This window comes from Ursus americanus, chromosome 4 (genome assembly GCF_024610735.1).
Source record: "Ursus americanus isolate L20-20 chromosome 4, mUrsAme1.1.p, whole genome shotgun sequence".
In the NCBI taxonomy this organism is placed as follows: Eukaryota; Metazoa; Chordata; class Mammalia; order Carnivora; family Ursidae; genus Ursus; species Ursus americanus.
This window is the reverse complement of record NC_142130.1, coordinates 96,510,501-96,523,772: the sequence shown is the minus strand read 5'-3', so window position 1 is coordinate 96,523,772 and position 13,272 is coordinate 96,510,501. Positions and strand designations below refer to the sequence as shown.

Below are 13,272 nucleotides of genomic sequence, written 5' to 3'. Positions count from 1 at the left end.
TCAAAGGTGTTTAGGCCAAAAAGGAAAATAAAAATACTCAGGTTTCTGCCATCCTCACACGTGCCCTAGCTCTGCATTCTTGTCTAAGACATACATTCCTTTCAAGCCTGAAGGAAATGTATTATGCCAGTTTTCTATGTAAATTAATACAACTTAATTACGTGTTTTAAACGAAGTGGGGTTTTTTGTTTTTGTTTCTTTACAAAGGTTTCAATAACACTGTGGTTTTAAAATATTGTTGTTTAAAAGATTTATTTATTTATTTATTTATTTATTTAGAGAGCATGAGTGGGAAGGGCAGAGGGAGAGAGAGAGAGATTCTCAAGCAGACTCCATGCTGAGTACAGAGCCCAACTCAGGGCTCAATCACTGAGATCATGACCTGAGCCGAAACCAAGAGTTGGGTGCTTAACTGACTGAGCCACCCAGGTGCCCCTAAAATACTGTTTAGGATGACCATATATAGTATGCCTTACTCTTAGTAAGATAATTTTCTTTTTAATAAGAGAGAATAAAAACAGGTAGTTAGCTCAGGGGGTGCCTGGGTGGCTCAGTGGGTTAAGCGTCCAACTCCTGGTTTCTGCTTGGGTCATGATCTTGCCATTGAGGGTCGAGGCCTGAGTCAGGCTCCATGCTCAACAAGCAGTCTGCTTTGGATTCTCTCTCCCACCTCCTCTGCTTCTCCCCTTGCTCATGCTCTCTCTCTCTTAAACAAACAAACAAACAAACAAAATCTTTAAGAAAAAACAGCTCAGCAAACAGGAAAAGTAAATTTAAAAGTTTTTTTTTGTCAAGACAAAATAAGGAAAGTTAAAGTGAAATTGGATATGGCTAAGCTGTGTTTTTTGTTTTTTTAAGATTTTATTTATTTATATGTCAGAGAGAGAGAGAGTATAGGCAGTGGAGCAGCAGGCAGAGGGAGAAGCAGGCTCCCCACTGAGCAGGGAGCCCAATGCAGGAGTTGATCCCAGGACTCTGGGATCATGACCTAAGGCGAAGGCAGACGCTTCACTGACTGAGCCATCCAGGCATTCCCTAAGCTATGTTTTATTATTATATTATTATTATTATATTATATATATTTAATGTATTTATTTTTTAAGTAGGCTCCATGCCCAGCATGGAGCCGAACGCCAGGCTTGAACTTATGACCCTGAAATCAAGACCTGAGTTGAAATCCAGAGTCAGACACTTAACTGACTGAGCCACCTAGGCACCCCTAAATTATGTTTGTTTTTTTTTTTTAAGATTTATTTATTTGCGAGAGAGAGAGCATGCAGGGGGAGGGGGAGAGGGAGAGGGAGGAGGAGGAAGTAGACTCCCTGCTGAGCATGGAGCCTGACTTGGGGCTCTATTCCACGATCCTGAGACCATGACCTGAGCAGAAATTGAGAGTCGGGTGCTCAACTGGTTGAGCCACCCAGGTGCCTCTAACCTATGTTTTAAAACACATGTAGTGACTTCTGTCTCTGGGAGGATCTGGCCACTGGATATTACGAAAAACCTCTGGGCTACAGAATATTTCACAATGCTGGGTAAAATATCACAAGCATAATTTCGAATGATTGGTTCTGCTCCCATATCCAGGTCTGTGCTCTGTTGTCTCTGCTAGCTCTTGTCCATCATTGCTGTGCTGTGATAAACTTGAAACTCACGTATTTCTGGGCTCTTATCTGTGGGAATTCCCAAGTCCTGGGTTACTCAACCCTCCTGAGTTGTGCATTCCTCCTGAGTTGACTCGGTGTTTGTGTCCATCAGGCTCTTCTCAGTGCTGCCTATCTTGGTCTAATGTGATCATTTTTTTCATCTGTTAGAATGTCCTGGACCACAGGAAGTATGTGTCCCCAGGGGCCAACACACAAGCAAGAAACCACAAGAAGCCACCATTGCCCTGGGAGCATTTGCTGAGCTCAGTAAGTTAAAGTCTTTGTTTAACTGATATAAAGAGGATGTTGGAGCCATGAGCACTAGGAGTGGGCTGGCAGGCACAGGAGAAAGCCCTTACAGAGCTGCCCCTCAGTGACAGGGTGATGTGGGCAAAGCCACCTGCTTGCAAAGAAAAGTCACAGGAAATGTGTCTATCCCGGCCTGGGCACTGGGTGAGGAAAAAGATGTCTCAAGGCCTACCCTCTCTTGAATTTGGGGTTAACATACACCCATACTTCCCATGGCGCAGGACATTCCAAGCTATTTACATTAAAATTGAAAATTGTGTTTAGCAAAAGGCACTATAGAAAGTAAAAAGACAAGCCACAAACTGGGAAATTATTTAAGTCATAATGAATCAGTATCCAGAATACATAAAGTTTCCTACTCTCTAACAAGGATGAGCCATACAGAAGAATAGATTAGTGACCGCCTCTGGAGGGGGCGGAGGGACCAGTGAGGTCCACGTGGAAGGGTGCCTTGGGACTTGTGTTCTTTTAGTAATGTTTGCTTCTTACAGTGTGCTGTGGGCACAGGAGGGTCTGCCCTTGTATATTTTTGATATGTATGAAATATTTCATAATGCATTTTAATGAGTAAAAAAGCCATAAGTGGTTTATTTTATTTGGTGCCCCAAAGTTATATGGTGTTTTTAGATGCCCACTTTTTGATGGAAAAGATATAGATTCCAATACTACTAGAAATTCTACCTTCCCATGTACTGAAATGATAAATAGATTTGTCCTATAAGATCCTGTGTATATGAATCTTGCATACATAACCCAGCTCTATGCCTTCCTGTTTCTCCCGCCGCACCAAGTGGGCCATTACTGGAGCCTCGCCTACCTTCTAATGGCCACATGTCACCACCAAGTAGGGGGAAGAGCTGGGTGCCGGCATGGAGTGAAGACTGAGTTGTTAGCCTAGCACTGTCCTCCAGTACAAATGTGTGTTGAATTAGTTTGTTAGAGCTACGATAACAAAGGACCTCAACCTGGCTGGCTTAAGACAACGGGAAGGTATGGTCTCACAGTTCTGAGACCCTGGCCAGACTCCTTCCCTGCCTCTTCTGAGCTCCTGGGGTGGCCAGCAATCCCTGGCATTCCCTGCTTTCTGCCTGTCTTCCTACAGCTTCTCTTTGTGTGTCTGTCTTCTGTGCGTGGCTTTCTCTGTGTCTCAATTTCCCCCTTTTATAAAGACACAAGTCATACTGGATTAGGGCCCGCTCTGATGACATCATTTAAACTTGAAATCCTCTGTAAAGACTATCTCCAAATAAGGTCACATTTCAAGTACCAGGGGTTAGGATTTCAGCTTATCTTTTGGGGGGAAAATGTAACTCCACGTACAACATGTCAAAACCACATCAGATGGAAAAATACTAGTGACTTTATTTTTTTAAGGAAATTCTTTTTTCTCCAGCTCTATTGAAGTATAATTGATATATATATAATGTTGTGTAAGTTTAAGGTATACAGTGTAATGACTTGGTATATATCAAGTATATATTCAATATATATTGAATATATTCCTGTATGTGAATATCAAGTATCTATCTCTATATATCAATATATGTCAATATCAACATCCGTATATCTATATCTATCTATCCAGGATCGTCCTGGACATTCTCTTCTCTTGTCGCCTTCCTTTGTGGAGTGCTGATTTCCACAGTCGTAGGCTCTGATTCCCTGCTCTTTGTCCTTTGTGAATCTACTGTAGGTTTTTGCTTTGTGGTTACCACGAGGCTCACGTAAGCCACCTCATAGATATAACAGTTTTACGCTGATTACAACTGAACTTGACCGCATTCACACAGTCTACGTCTTCACGCCCTTCCCTTGATGTTTTTGCTGTCACAGTTTAGGGCTTTGTGTTCTCTCTTCATACACAAATGATCGGAGCTGCAGTTGTTTTGGATTCTATTGTCCTTTAACCTTCATGCGGAGGTGAGTGGTCAATACACATTAGGGTATTAGAGGGTCCAGAATCTACCTGCACCCTTACCGTCTGTTGTATGTTTTCCATGTGTCCACGTCACCGGTGACTGTCCTTCCATGTCAGCTGGGAGAACTCCTTTCCGTGTTTCTTGCAGAGCAAGTCCAGTGGGGATGACCTCCCTCAGCGTTTGTCTGTCTGAGGAAGTCTTTATCTCTCCTTCGTTTCTGAAGGACGGCTTTGCCAGGTGGGGGATTCTAGGTCAGCAGGTCTCCCTCTGACTGCACCGTGCTGCTCAGTCCTGGCCTGTAAGGCCCCTGCCAAGAAGCCTGCTGATGGCTGAATGGGGATAGCTTGTGACTTACAAGCCTCTTTCCTCTTGCTGCTTTTAAGATTCCCTCGTTGACCTTGATTTTTGGCAGTTTTAGTATAACGTGTCTTGGAAAGGAACTCTTCAAGTTGAGTTTGTTTGGTGACCGACCCATGAGCTTCAGGAACTAGGATGTCCAAATCTCTCCCCTGATTTTGGAAGTTCTCAGCCATTATTTCTTTTAAATAAACTTTCTGCTGCTTTCTCCCACTCTCCTCCTCTGGACCGCCAATAAATCACAGACTGTTTCTTTCATTGGTATCCCACAGATCACCTGGGCTTTCTTGACTCTCTGGTCCTCTCTCCTTTGTCCTCCTCTGACTGGATGACATCCAAGTTCCTGTCCTCAGTTCACAGGTTTTCTTCTGCTGCACCCATTCTGCTGTGGGAGCTCTCCATTGCACCTGTCATTTCATTCACTGTGTTCTTCAGCTCCAGAATTTTTGTTTGGTTCTTTTTTTAATTTTTTTTTATTTCCATCTTTGCTAAGCTTTTCATTTTGTTCATATATTGCCTCCCTGATTTTGTTGAATTGTCTTTTTTGTTGTGGTCGTTTGCTTATTTTCTTCTAGCTCACTCCTTAAAACAGCTCTTTTGAACTACCGGACAAATCACAGATATCCAGGTCTCTGGGGGTGTTTGTGCGAAGGTTTTTATCCTGTGGTGGCAGCATGCTTCTTCGACTTTATATGCTCCTTGCTGGCTGGCGCTGCTGTGTTCGCATCTGAAGTTGACATCCACTCCTCTGGACGTTGCTAACTGCCTTTGGGAGAGAAACACCTTCCATCAGCCCCGCTAGGGGTTCTGGGGCGATCTCAGACCTTCCACAGATGTGCCTCCTCCACATTTCTTGCTCCCTCTTGTGGCTGATTCTTCAGCTTGTATGACTTCCCTCCACCCCAAGATTAACTAGGTTGAGTGCTGACAGCCTCCCTTTTGTTTCCCAAGGTGGTGCTAAAACTCAAGTTGGTGGTCTCTTCCTGACCCGCGGATTTGGGTCCATTATTTGTGCACGCTCACTCACTGGTTTGCCGAAGCTCACCCTCACTGCCATTGCGAGTGCACACAGGGAGCTGGTTGCAGTGCAAGAGTGTCTGGGGTGAGGTGCCTGGAGTGCTGGGGGTGCCAGCAGGCCAGTTGTGGGATCTGTGGGCAAAGTGTTCCTAGTGGCCCACGTGCAGGCTTTTTGATGGGAGTTCACAAGGCAGTTGGTAGTGTTGGGGTCCTTTTCTTGCCCCTGAGAGTTCTATGTGCTGCTCTCTAGCTCTTCCTGTCCCCAGTACTCATGGCCCACACTCTGGAAGGGGCTAGAGAGACCCTAGTATGTATCTTTGGCAGCATCTCACACAGCTGGGCAAGTCAGGTGCTCGCTCCCACGCTCTCACTTTCCCCTGCGGGAGAAATCATGGCCTGAGAATCTCTCTCACGACACTAAGTGGTAGGGCCTTGGGGGAGGGATGACATGGGTAAAGTCACACTGTTCCTCTTACTCTCTCCAGTGCATCCAAACTTATATTTTTTTTGTTCTAACGATGTGCTGGAATTTGCTGGAAATCTGGACTCCCACAAAAGCTCTTTCCTGGGGGGGGGGATTGTCTAAGATGGTGTTTCCCAGGGTCTCCCAGACTGTGGCCAAGAGGGGGTAGAGACACTTTATGGGCCACTGCAAGCTTCATGGCTGGGACCAAAGTCTGTGTGCCTATGACTGGACACATGGGTGGGCGAGGCTCTGCCTGAGTTCCTTGGTGTGTGGGGCTGGGTCCCACAGTTCCCACAAAGGCACTCTGTCCGTGGATGGATGCTAAACCGTTGTTGAGTGGGGGGACACGGCAGGGGGTATCTTATACAGCCACGATGCAGACATCCCCACAAAGTGTTTAAGGACGTTGTATTGAACAAAGTACCACCTTCAGGGGACTGAGCAGTTTAAAGTGAAAAAAGGCCTCTGTACCCCCAATTTGCAAAGGGCAGTAAGAGTTGAAGAGTTGCTCAAAGGGCACATTTTTCAAAGTGAGCAAGAGGTGCTGGAAAAGGAGGGATCTCCAGAAGGGCAGAGGGAAGAGTCGTGCTGGGGTACAGCCTGGGGATGCTCCCGGCAGGCACAACTCAGCCTCATCAGGGAACACTCCCTTCTCCTGGGGTCCTGAGAACATTCTCCCTGTGGATTTAGGAATTGCTATCTACCAGGGATTGCTCTGTGTAACCATTCTTCCCCCTTTTCTTTTCTTCCAAAGATCTATTTATTTTTTTTAGAGAGAGAGAGTGTGTGTGCACAGGTGGGAGGGGCAGAGGGAGAGGGAGAGGGGATCCCAAGAAGACCCCATGCTGAATGTGGAGTCCAATGTGGGGCTCGATCCTACCACCCTGAGACCACAATCTGAGCTGAGACCAAGAGTCGGATGCCTAACTGACTGCCACTGATGGGTCCCCATCCTTTCCCTTTTCAAATCGAAGTATTCACTGTGGTGGTCCTTTTCTCTTTGACCATTGTATGCTGTGTGTGGGGCAGATAATTGATATTTTTAGTTTATCCGTCTATGGGTCAAGAGGAGCTGCCCCTAAGGAGGCATGTTCAACCTAGTATATCATGAGACCCTGTACTATGAGTCTGGTCCTGGGATTGGGTGAGACTTCTGGGGATCTTGGGAGGAGGTGAGTGTTTTTCTGGTGGAAAGGTGTGAATAATTGGGGCCAAAGGATGGACTGTAGCAGATCTGACCACAAAAATGGCCTAAATTCTCCACCCCTCCCTTCACCCAGGCCCTTTGTAATGCGACTTTGGCACTCCTATCACCAAGAGGGGTTTATTTCTCCCTTTCGGACCTTGTTGCCCTTGTGTCTGGCCTTGGCCAATAGGATGCGTCAGAAGCAAGAGTATACTGGTTCCACACCTGGACCTCACAAGGCCTGTGGGTTTTTTCTTGACTGTGCCTACCATGTAGGTAAGCCCTTGTACCCTCCTGGGGGATGACAAGGAGTAGAGACGAGTTGTCCCAGGCCATCCTAGACCAGCTAGTTCTTGTCCAACCGGGTGGCAGGCCACAGACACATGAGCAAAGAGCAGCCAACACTAGAAGAACCACCCAACTAAGACCAGCCCAAATGGCCAACCCACAGAATTGTGAGCTAAGTAAATGTTTACTGTTTTAGGCTCCACAATTTGTTGTTATATAGTATTTGTTATGGATTTATTAGGTATTATTATGACAAGGGAGGATGGATACAGTTACTGAAACAGTTACTGACTACAGTTATTATTAACACAGCTGACTCCTTTGAGAAAATTACCAAGGGAAATGGTACAAAAGCCAATGGCTCTCCATTTTCATCCAAGCTGTAAATGATGAGTACGCCCTCATCGTAAATTTCAGAGAGGTAAAAACTTGGTTATAACTTTAGTAGCTATATTAACGAATTAAAAAAAAACCAGCCAAATTATACAGACCTGAAATTTGAGTTGTGGGTTTGGGGTAATATGCTAAGAACATTAGGTAGTGAAATATCAACACATCATATTAATGCTGAAATAGTTTACACGTGTACATGTGACAGCAATGATGGTAAAGAGCCCTTAGGTAACATGTTTGTGGACCTGCGTTAACATCTGATAGCACCTACAAAATAAACTGAAGTAGCCCCAGAGGAGACCCAAGAGAGAAAATTGTGAAAATAAAAATAAGCTTAAAGCCATTTCAATTCAGAATGGATTAAAATCACAAAGAAAAGGTTTGGGTTATCCCGGAATTTGCTGAGAAAAAGCTGTTTAGGTAAATACATCTTGTTGGCACAAGTACTGTAAGAAGTCAGAGCGTGAGGCACATGGTTCATCCCCTCAAAAAGATCAAAGTGACGAGGCTGTGTTTACATCTGATGATCAAGCACGATTCTCTGAGTCTTCATTTACGCGCGCTCCGCACCTCGTGTTATAACGCATGAGTTCCCTTAAATCTTTGTTGTTCAGTCTCTACAGTTCTTAAACAATTGTTCTTACTTCTCGGGGTTGTCACTTATAACATGAAGGCAAACTTCAAGGTCAGTTCAAACAGGTATATTATAGTTAATTTTATCAGTTAGAATGTGTGTCATGGAACATTTTATAAGATGTAAATGACTGTAAAGGAAGTTGAATTTGTTCATGAGCTTAGTGATGACTGGCCCCTGTCTAGGATCTCTGCGGTCTTAGAATGACTATCCTGCCCAGCCTAGAAACTGGAAACTCACTTGCGTGCCTGAACAACGTCCCAGACCATGTGTATGGACTTTCACTGTGCCAGCTAGATCAGTCTAATAGAAATGTTTGCAGATTCATTTTCAGAAACACTGGAAAATCTCCTGCTTCCACTGAGGTTACTGCCCAGTGGCACCCTCTCTGTGGATACTCCCTTGCAATGCTTTTGCCTCCCCTTCCCCTTCTCCCCAACCCTCTGTGTCCTTTGTCCTTCCATCTTCTGCCTCCATGAAAATCCCTTTTGCCACATTGCCTTTGAGGAACTCTGGCTTTCTCCCACACATTCTGCTTTGCCGGCAGCAGCTGCCTTTGATTTTGGGTATAAGTTCATCCTCGATTCATACAGGAGGTGGGGTCAGAGCCAGCATTCTCCTAGTTTCCTACGCCTCCTGCCTATCATCGTTCCTTCACTCTTCCGTAACAGTAGCTGTTCCTTTAAGACAATTACTCGATCCATTCATGTACTTAGCAAATATTGATTGAGCACTGACTTCTCGCCAGGTATTGTGCTGCAAGTTGGGATGACCATGACCTGAAAAATTAGGCATTCGTAGTCTGGAGAGACATTAATCAAATAAACATGAATACAAATAACGAAAAGGCAGAGAAGGCTTCCCTGATTGATGATGCCACTGAAATGAAATTGAGTGACCGGAATTAACTAGTTACAGTAAATAGATGGGGTGCTGGGGAGAACATTTCAGGCAGAAAGAATGACATGTGCTAAGGCCCTGGGGTGAGTGCATTGTGCCAGTGAATGGAAGGGCAGTCCTGGCTACAGCACAGAGAATGAAAGGGACTGCTGGGGAAAGAGGCTGCAGAGTAGATGGGAGCCAGACCACAGGCTCGCTAGACCATGATTAGGACTTGGGTCTTTGCCATGAAAGCAACGAGCAGACACCTGTAGGTTTTAAGCAGGGGGATGCAATGATCAGATTTGTGTTCTGCAAGGATCTGTCTGGCTTCGGTGTGGCAAGCGGATCTGTGGGGGTCAAGGGCAGCAGCGGGACTGCTGCGGTTTGGACAGTGGACGGAGATGGAGAGAAGGGGCATGCAGCAGAGGAATTTAAGTGACTCGATGAACAGGGTGGGGTGTGTGGGCGGCGCGTCTTGAGAAGTCACCCTGTTCGAATGGTGATTGGTGATACCACAGTCCAAGAACAGAAGAACACAGGCAAAGAGCTATCGCTGAGGATGAGAGAGACTTGGGGCGTCTGGGGCTGGCGTCTGGGGCTGACCTCCGAAGGGAAGTTGCGGAGGCTCACTTCCAGCTCCTGAGCTCTGAGCTGCCCCGGACTGCTGTGGGCTCACTCCCACCCACCTCTCGCAGGAACTCTTACTAAGAGCCCAGCAGATACCAGCAGGACCACGTCGCCCAGCTGCAGCGGAGAAAGATCCAGAGCGGCCCTGCCCAATGTGGAGAAAAGAACAACGCTCCGCATGCGTTCCCACGTGGGCGTAGGGAATACCCTACGCACCAACCCGGCCACCCACGGAGCAGACACCACCGAAAAGGCGAAGGCTGAGAGCACCTTCTGCGCGTGCCCGCGGCTTCCGCCACCGCGGGGGCGGGCCGAGTGGCGTCACCTCGCGGCGCCTGCGCATGACGTCATTGTGCGGCGCCGGCAGGAAGAGGGGCTCGGCGGCGCACGTGGGGGGCGGTGCGGCGGGCGGGCAAATGGCGAGTTCCGCTGGCTTGGCGCTGTGCGGGCAGGTGCTGGTGGTGCGGGGCGGCAGCCGGTTCCTGGTCACCTCCACTGCGAACAGGTGAGGGGGCTATTCCTGCAGCGGGGAGCCCAGGCTGCGGGCGCGCGTCGGGGCCTGGAGAGTCAGATTCCCTCGCGCCGTGAAGGCGACGCCCGCCCTAGGGAGGACCTCCGGTGTCTCCCGCCGCCTCCTCGGCCGGGCCACGTGCCCGCGCCTCCTCTCAAGACCCGCCTCCGGCGCGCCCCTCGCCGGCTGCAGCGGGCCTCGCGTTCTCTGCCGGGTCGGCGCCGGACGCTTCGGGACGCGTCACGTGGGGCGACGGGGGCCTGGACTCGGCCACCGCGCTGTCTCGGGGTCGGCGGCCGCCCCCGCCCTGGGGCGCTGGGAGGAAGGCCATCCCTGCCCTCGGGGAACCGGTCGGGCCTGAGTCCCGGGCGCACTCCCTCTCTCCTCCCTCTCCAGGCGTGGCGCCTGCCCCCCTCGCCCGCAGACGTCGAGCCCGCTCTGCCTGCCCTTCGGGGCTCTAGGTCTTATCCTCTCTAGTCCCCTGCACACGGGTCTGCTTTAGCTTGCCCCAGTTTCATGCTCCTTCTCGCACAGGATTTTTAACATTAAGTGTTGATCGAATAGTCTTGTCCCGTGGTCAGTTTCGGCCCCTTGCACCTTTCCCGGGGTAGTTTGGGTTCATACTTGAAACAGACGATGTGTCTGTCAAATGTAAATACACTTTCTGCTCTTTGCTCAAAGCTGAGTTTTGGAAATCCAAATCCGTGCTAGATTTAGTTTACACAAAAAGTTTGCCCACAAATTTGTGGTATATTCCAGATTATTTTTAGAGGTTGATGGTATCTGACATGCCACTGGGAGGCAGGGGTTTATTATACTTGATATTACATTTGATACATATCAAGTGTAATAAATCCATCATTTTTTTTTAAAGATTCATTTTTTTTGTATTTGAGACAGAGCATGAGCAGCGGGGGGCGGGGGGGGGGTAAGGACAGAGGAACGGGGAGAAGCAGACTCTGTGCTGAGCATGAGCCCAACAGGGGGCTGGATCCCAGGACCCTGGGATCATGGCCTGAGCCACCCAGACACCCCCCCCCCCGCCTTTTTTTTTTTTTAAAACATAGGATTTCTCCTCTGTGCCTCTTGAGAAAAGAGACTGGTGACAAAGTTTCTGACTCAGAGAACCACTCTTTGCAGCACCATAGTGTTCCGTGGGAAAAGAGTCTGAGCCCGGTTACTTCAAAGGCTATAAGTTTGTACAAATGCCTGGTCTCTGCCGAGCACTGGAAGGGCGAAGATGGGCATAAACTGCAGAGAGCTAAGGGTCTGACTCCTGTGCTGGCAGGTACAGGCAGCCATGGGGCTTCTTTGGGTAGTTGAGACATTTTTAAATGGTGGCAGTTTTAAATTTGGATGCAGGAATCTCACCCAAAAACATCAGAACATAATTTCTTCTAACATAACCGTCTTGCATTGATTTTCTAGGGCGTGAAAGAATAATGTATTACTTCTGTTGAGTTTTTGTCCTCGTCTGTTTTACTTAACAGATTATTTGGCATGGAACCATGTCAGTGGTGTATGACAAATCTGAAAAGATGAAGTAACGAAAGCTCCTCAGCCTTTCTATGCAATAACTATACCCAGACAATTTCTTGTCGTGGATGAGACCCTTAATTTATTGAGTACGAGAATATCTGTGCTCCAGGAAAAAAACCTCACATTTTCATTAAAGTGCTCCCTTTAAAATCTTTCTGTTTTTCCTTAGTGATGATGACGTCCTCTTCACATACGATTGCAGCACTGCAGGAAAGAAGTCACAAGAGAATAAAGGGTGAGATAACGGGGCAGCCTCTTCAGGCCTAATCATGGCTGGACTAAATGGGACGGGGTAGCCTAAGAAGTGAATTGTCTCACTGAGGAACTGGCTGATGCACCGAAGTCTTCGTTTCTGTTTACAATGCCCTGTGCACGAACCACCTCGGGAAAGAAACGTGGAACTAACTTTAATTTGGTGTTAAGAATAGTAGGGTTTTTCTAAATACTTTTAGTTTCTGTCAGTAACTAACTCTCGTGGGCATCTTAAAATAATGCAGCGTATGCGTTGAAGTTAGCTTTAGTTAATTGAAAGATAAGGAAAGCGGAGAGTGATAATTTTGTATGGTGCCTTTTTCTAGAAAAATTGACCTTATGGCTCAGTTTTTTTTTTTTTTAATATGATTTAGTCCTTGACTCTAGTCTTCAATTTGTGCATGTCTGTGTGGGAGTGGACCATGGATCTCAGAGGGTCTTTCTGGCTCAGCCCTTTGTATTCTGGTGTGTGTGCTGAGAGATTTTTCTGTTTAATTAGATTTACTCCTTAAAAATTACAGCTGTTTTTTTTTTTTTTTTAAAGATTTTATTTATTTATTTGACAGAGAGAGAGACAGCCAGCGAGAGAGGGAACACAAGCAGGGGGAGTGGGAGAGGAAGAAGCAGGCTCATAGCGGAGGAGCCTGATGTGGGGCTCGATCCCATAATGCCAGGATCACGCCCTGAGCCGAAGGCAGATGCTTAACCGCTGTGCCACCCAGGCGCCCCCAAATTATAGCTGTTTTGAACCTCCCCTTGTCCACTTAATATGCATTTATATTCTGGCTATGTGAACCTTGTACCATTTTCTGTCTCTGCTCATGTTATAAATGAACAAGGCCAGCCTGGAGGAATGCAGCCTTGTTTACTCAGGTAAGCCCTGATCGTCCTTGTCTTCTCTTTCTCAGGGAGGACGGGCAGCCCGTGGATAAGGGGAATGACACGATTCTGGCGTCCACCTTCGCCCAGTCGGGCCGCTATTTTGCTTTAACTGATGACAGTAAGCGTCTGATTCTTTTCCGTACAAAACCATGGCAATGTCTGAGTGTCAGGTATGAAATGCTAACGTTGAATAATTACCATGTTGACCGCACAGCTTACACTTGCATGCCCTCAGCTATGGTGACAGTGACAGCGAACAAGCAGCTAACATGTAGTCTCAGCCACGTGCCGGGCACTGTTGTCAGTGCCTTATGTGTGTTAACTGATCGGATCCTCAAAACAACCCTGTGCAAGGGGGGCGGGG

At 47.2% G+C, this 13,272-nt stretch overlaps 1 protein-coding gene across 4 annotated transcripts in view; it reads left to right on the top strand.

The window, feature by feature from the left end:
* Positions 1 to 10,073: 10,073 nt before the first annotated feature.
* WDR4 (WDR4 tRNA N7-guanosine methyltransferase non-catalytic subunit) overlaps positions 10,074 to 13,272 on the top strand; it is a 44,861-nt gene continuing 41,662 nt past the window's right edge. For all 4 annotated transcript variants that reach the window (XR_015724286.1, XR_006775655.2, XR_015724285.1 and 1 more), the window contains exons 1-3: positions 10,074 to 10,229; positions 11,944 to 12,009; positions 12,935 to 13,078. Coding sequence is in view for 1 of the 4 variants with exons in the window: in XM_045774176.2 (XP_045630132.2) it covers positions 10,141 to 10,229; positions 11,944 to 12,009; positions 12,935 to 13,078 (299 nt within the window). In the remaining 3 variants the exon portion in view is untranslated. The remainder of the gene's footprint in view (positions 10,230 to 11,943; positions 12,010 to 12,934; positions 13,079 to 13,272) is intronic.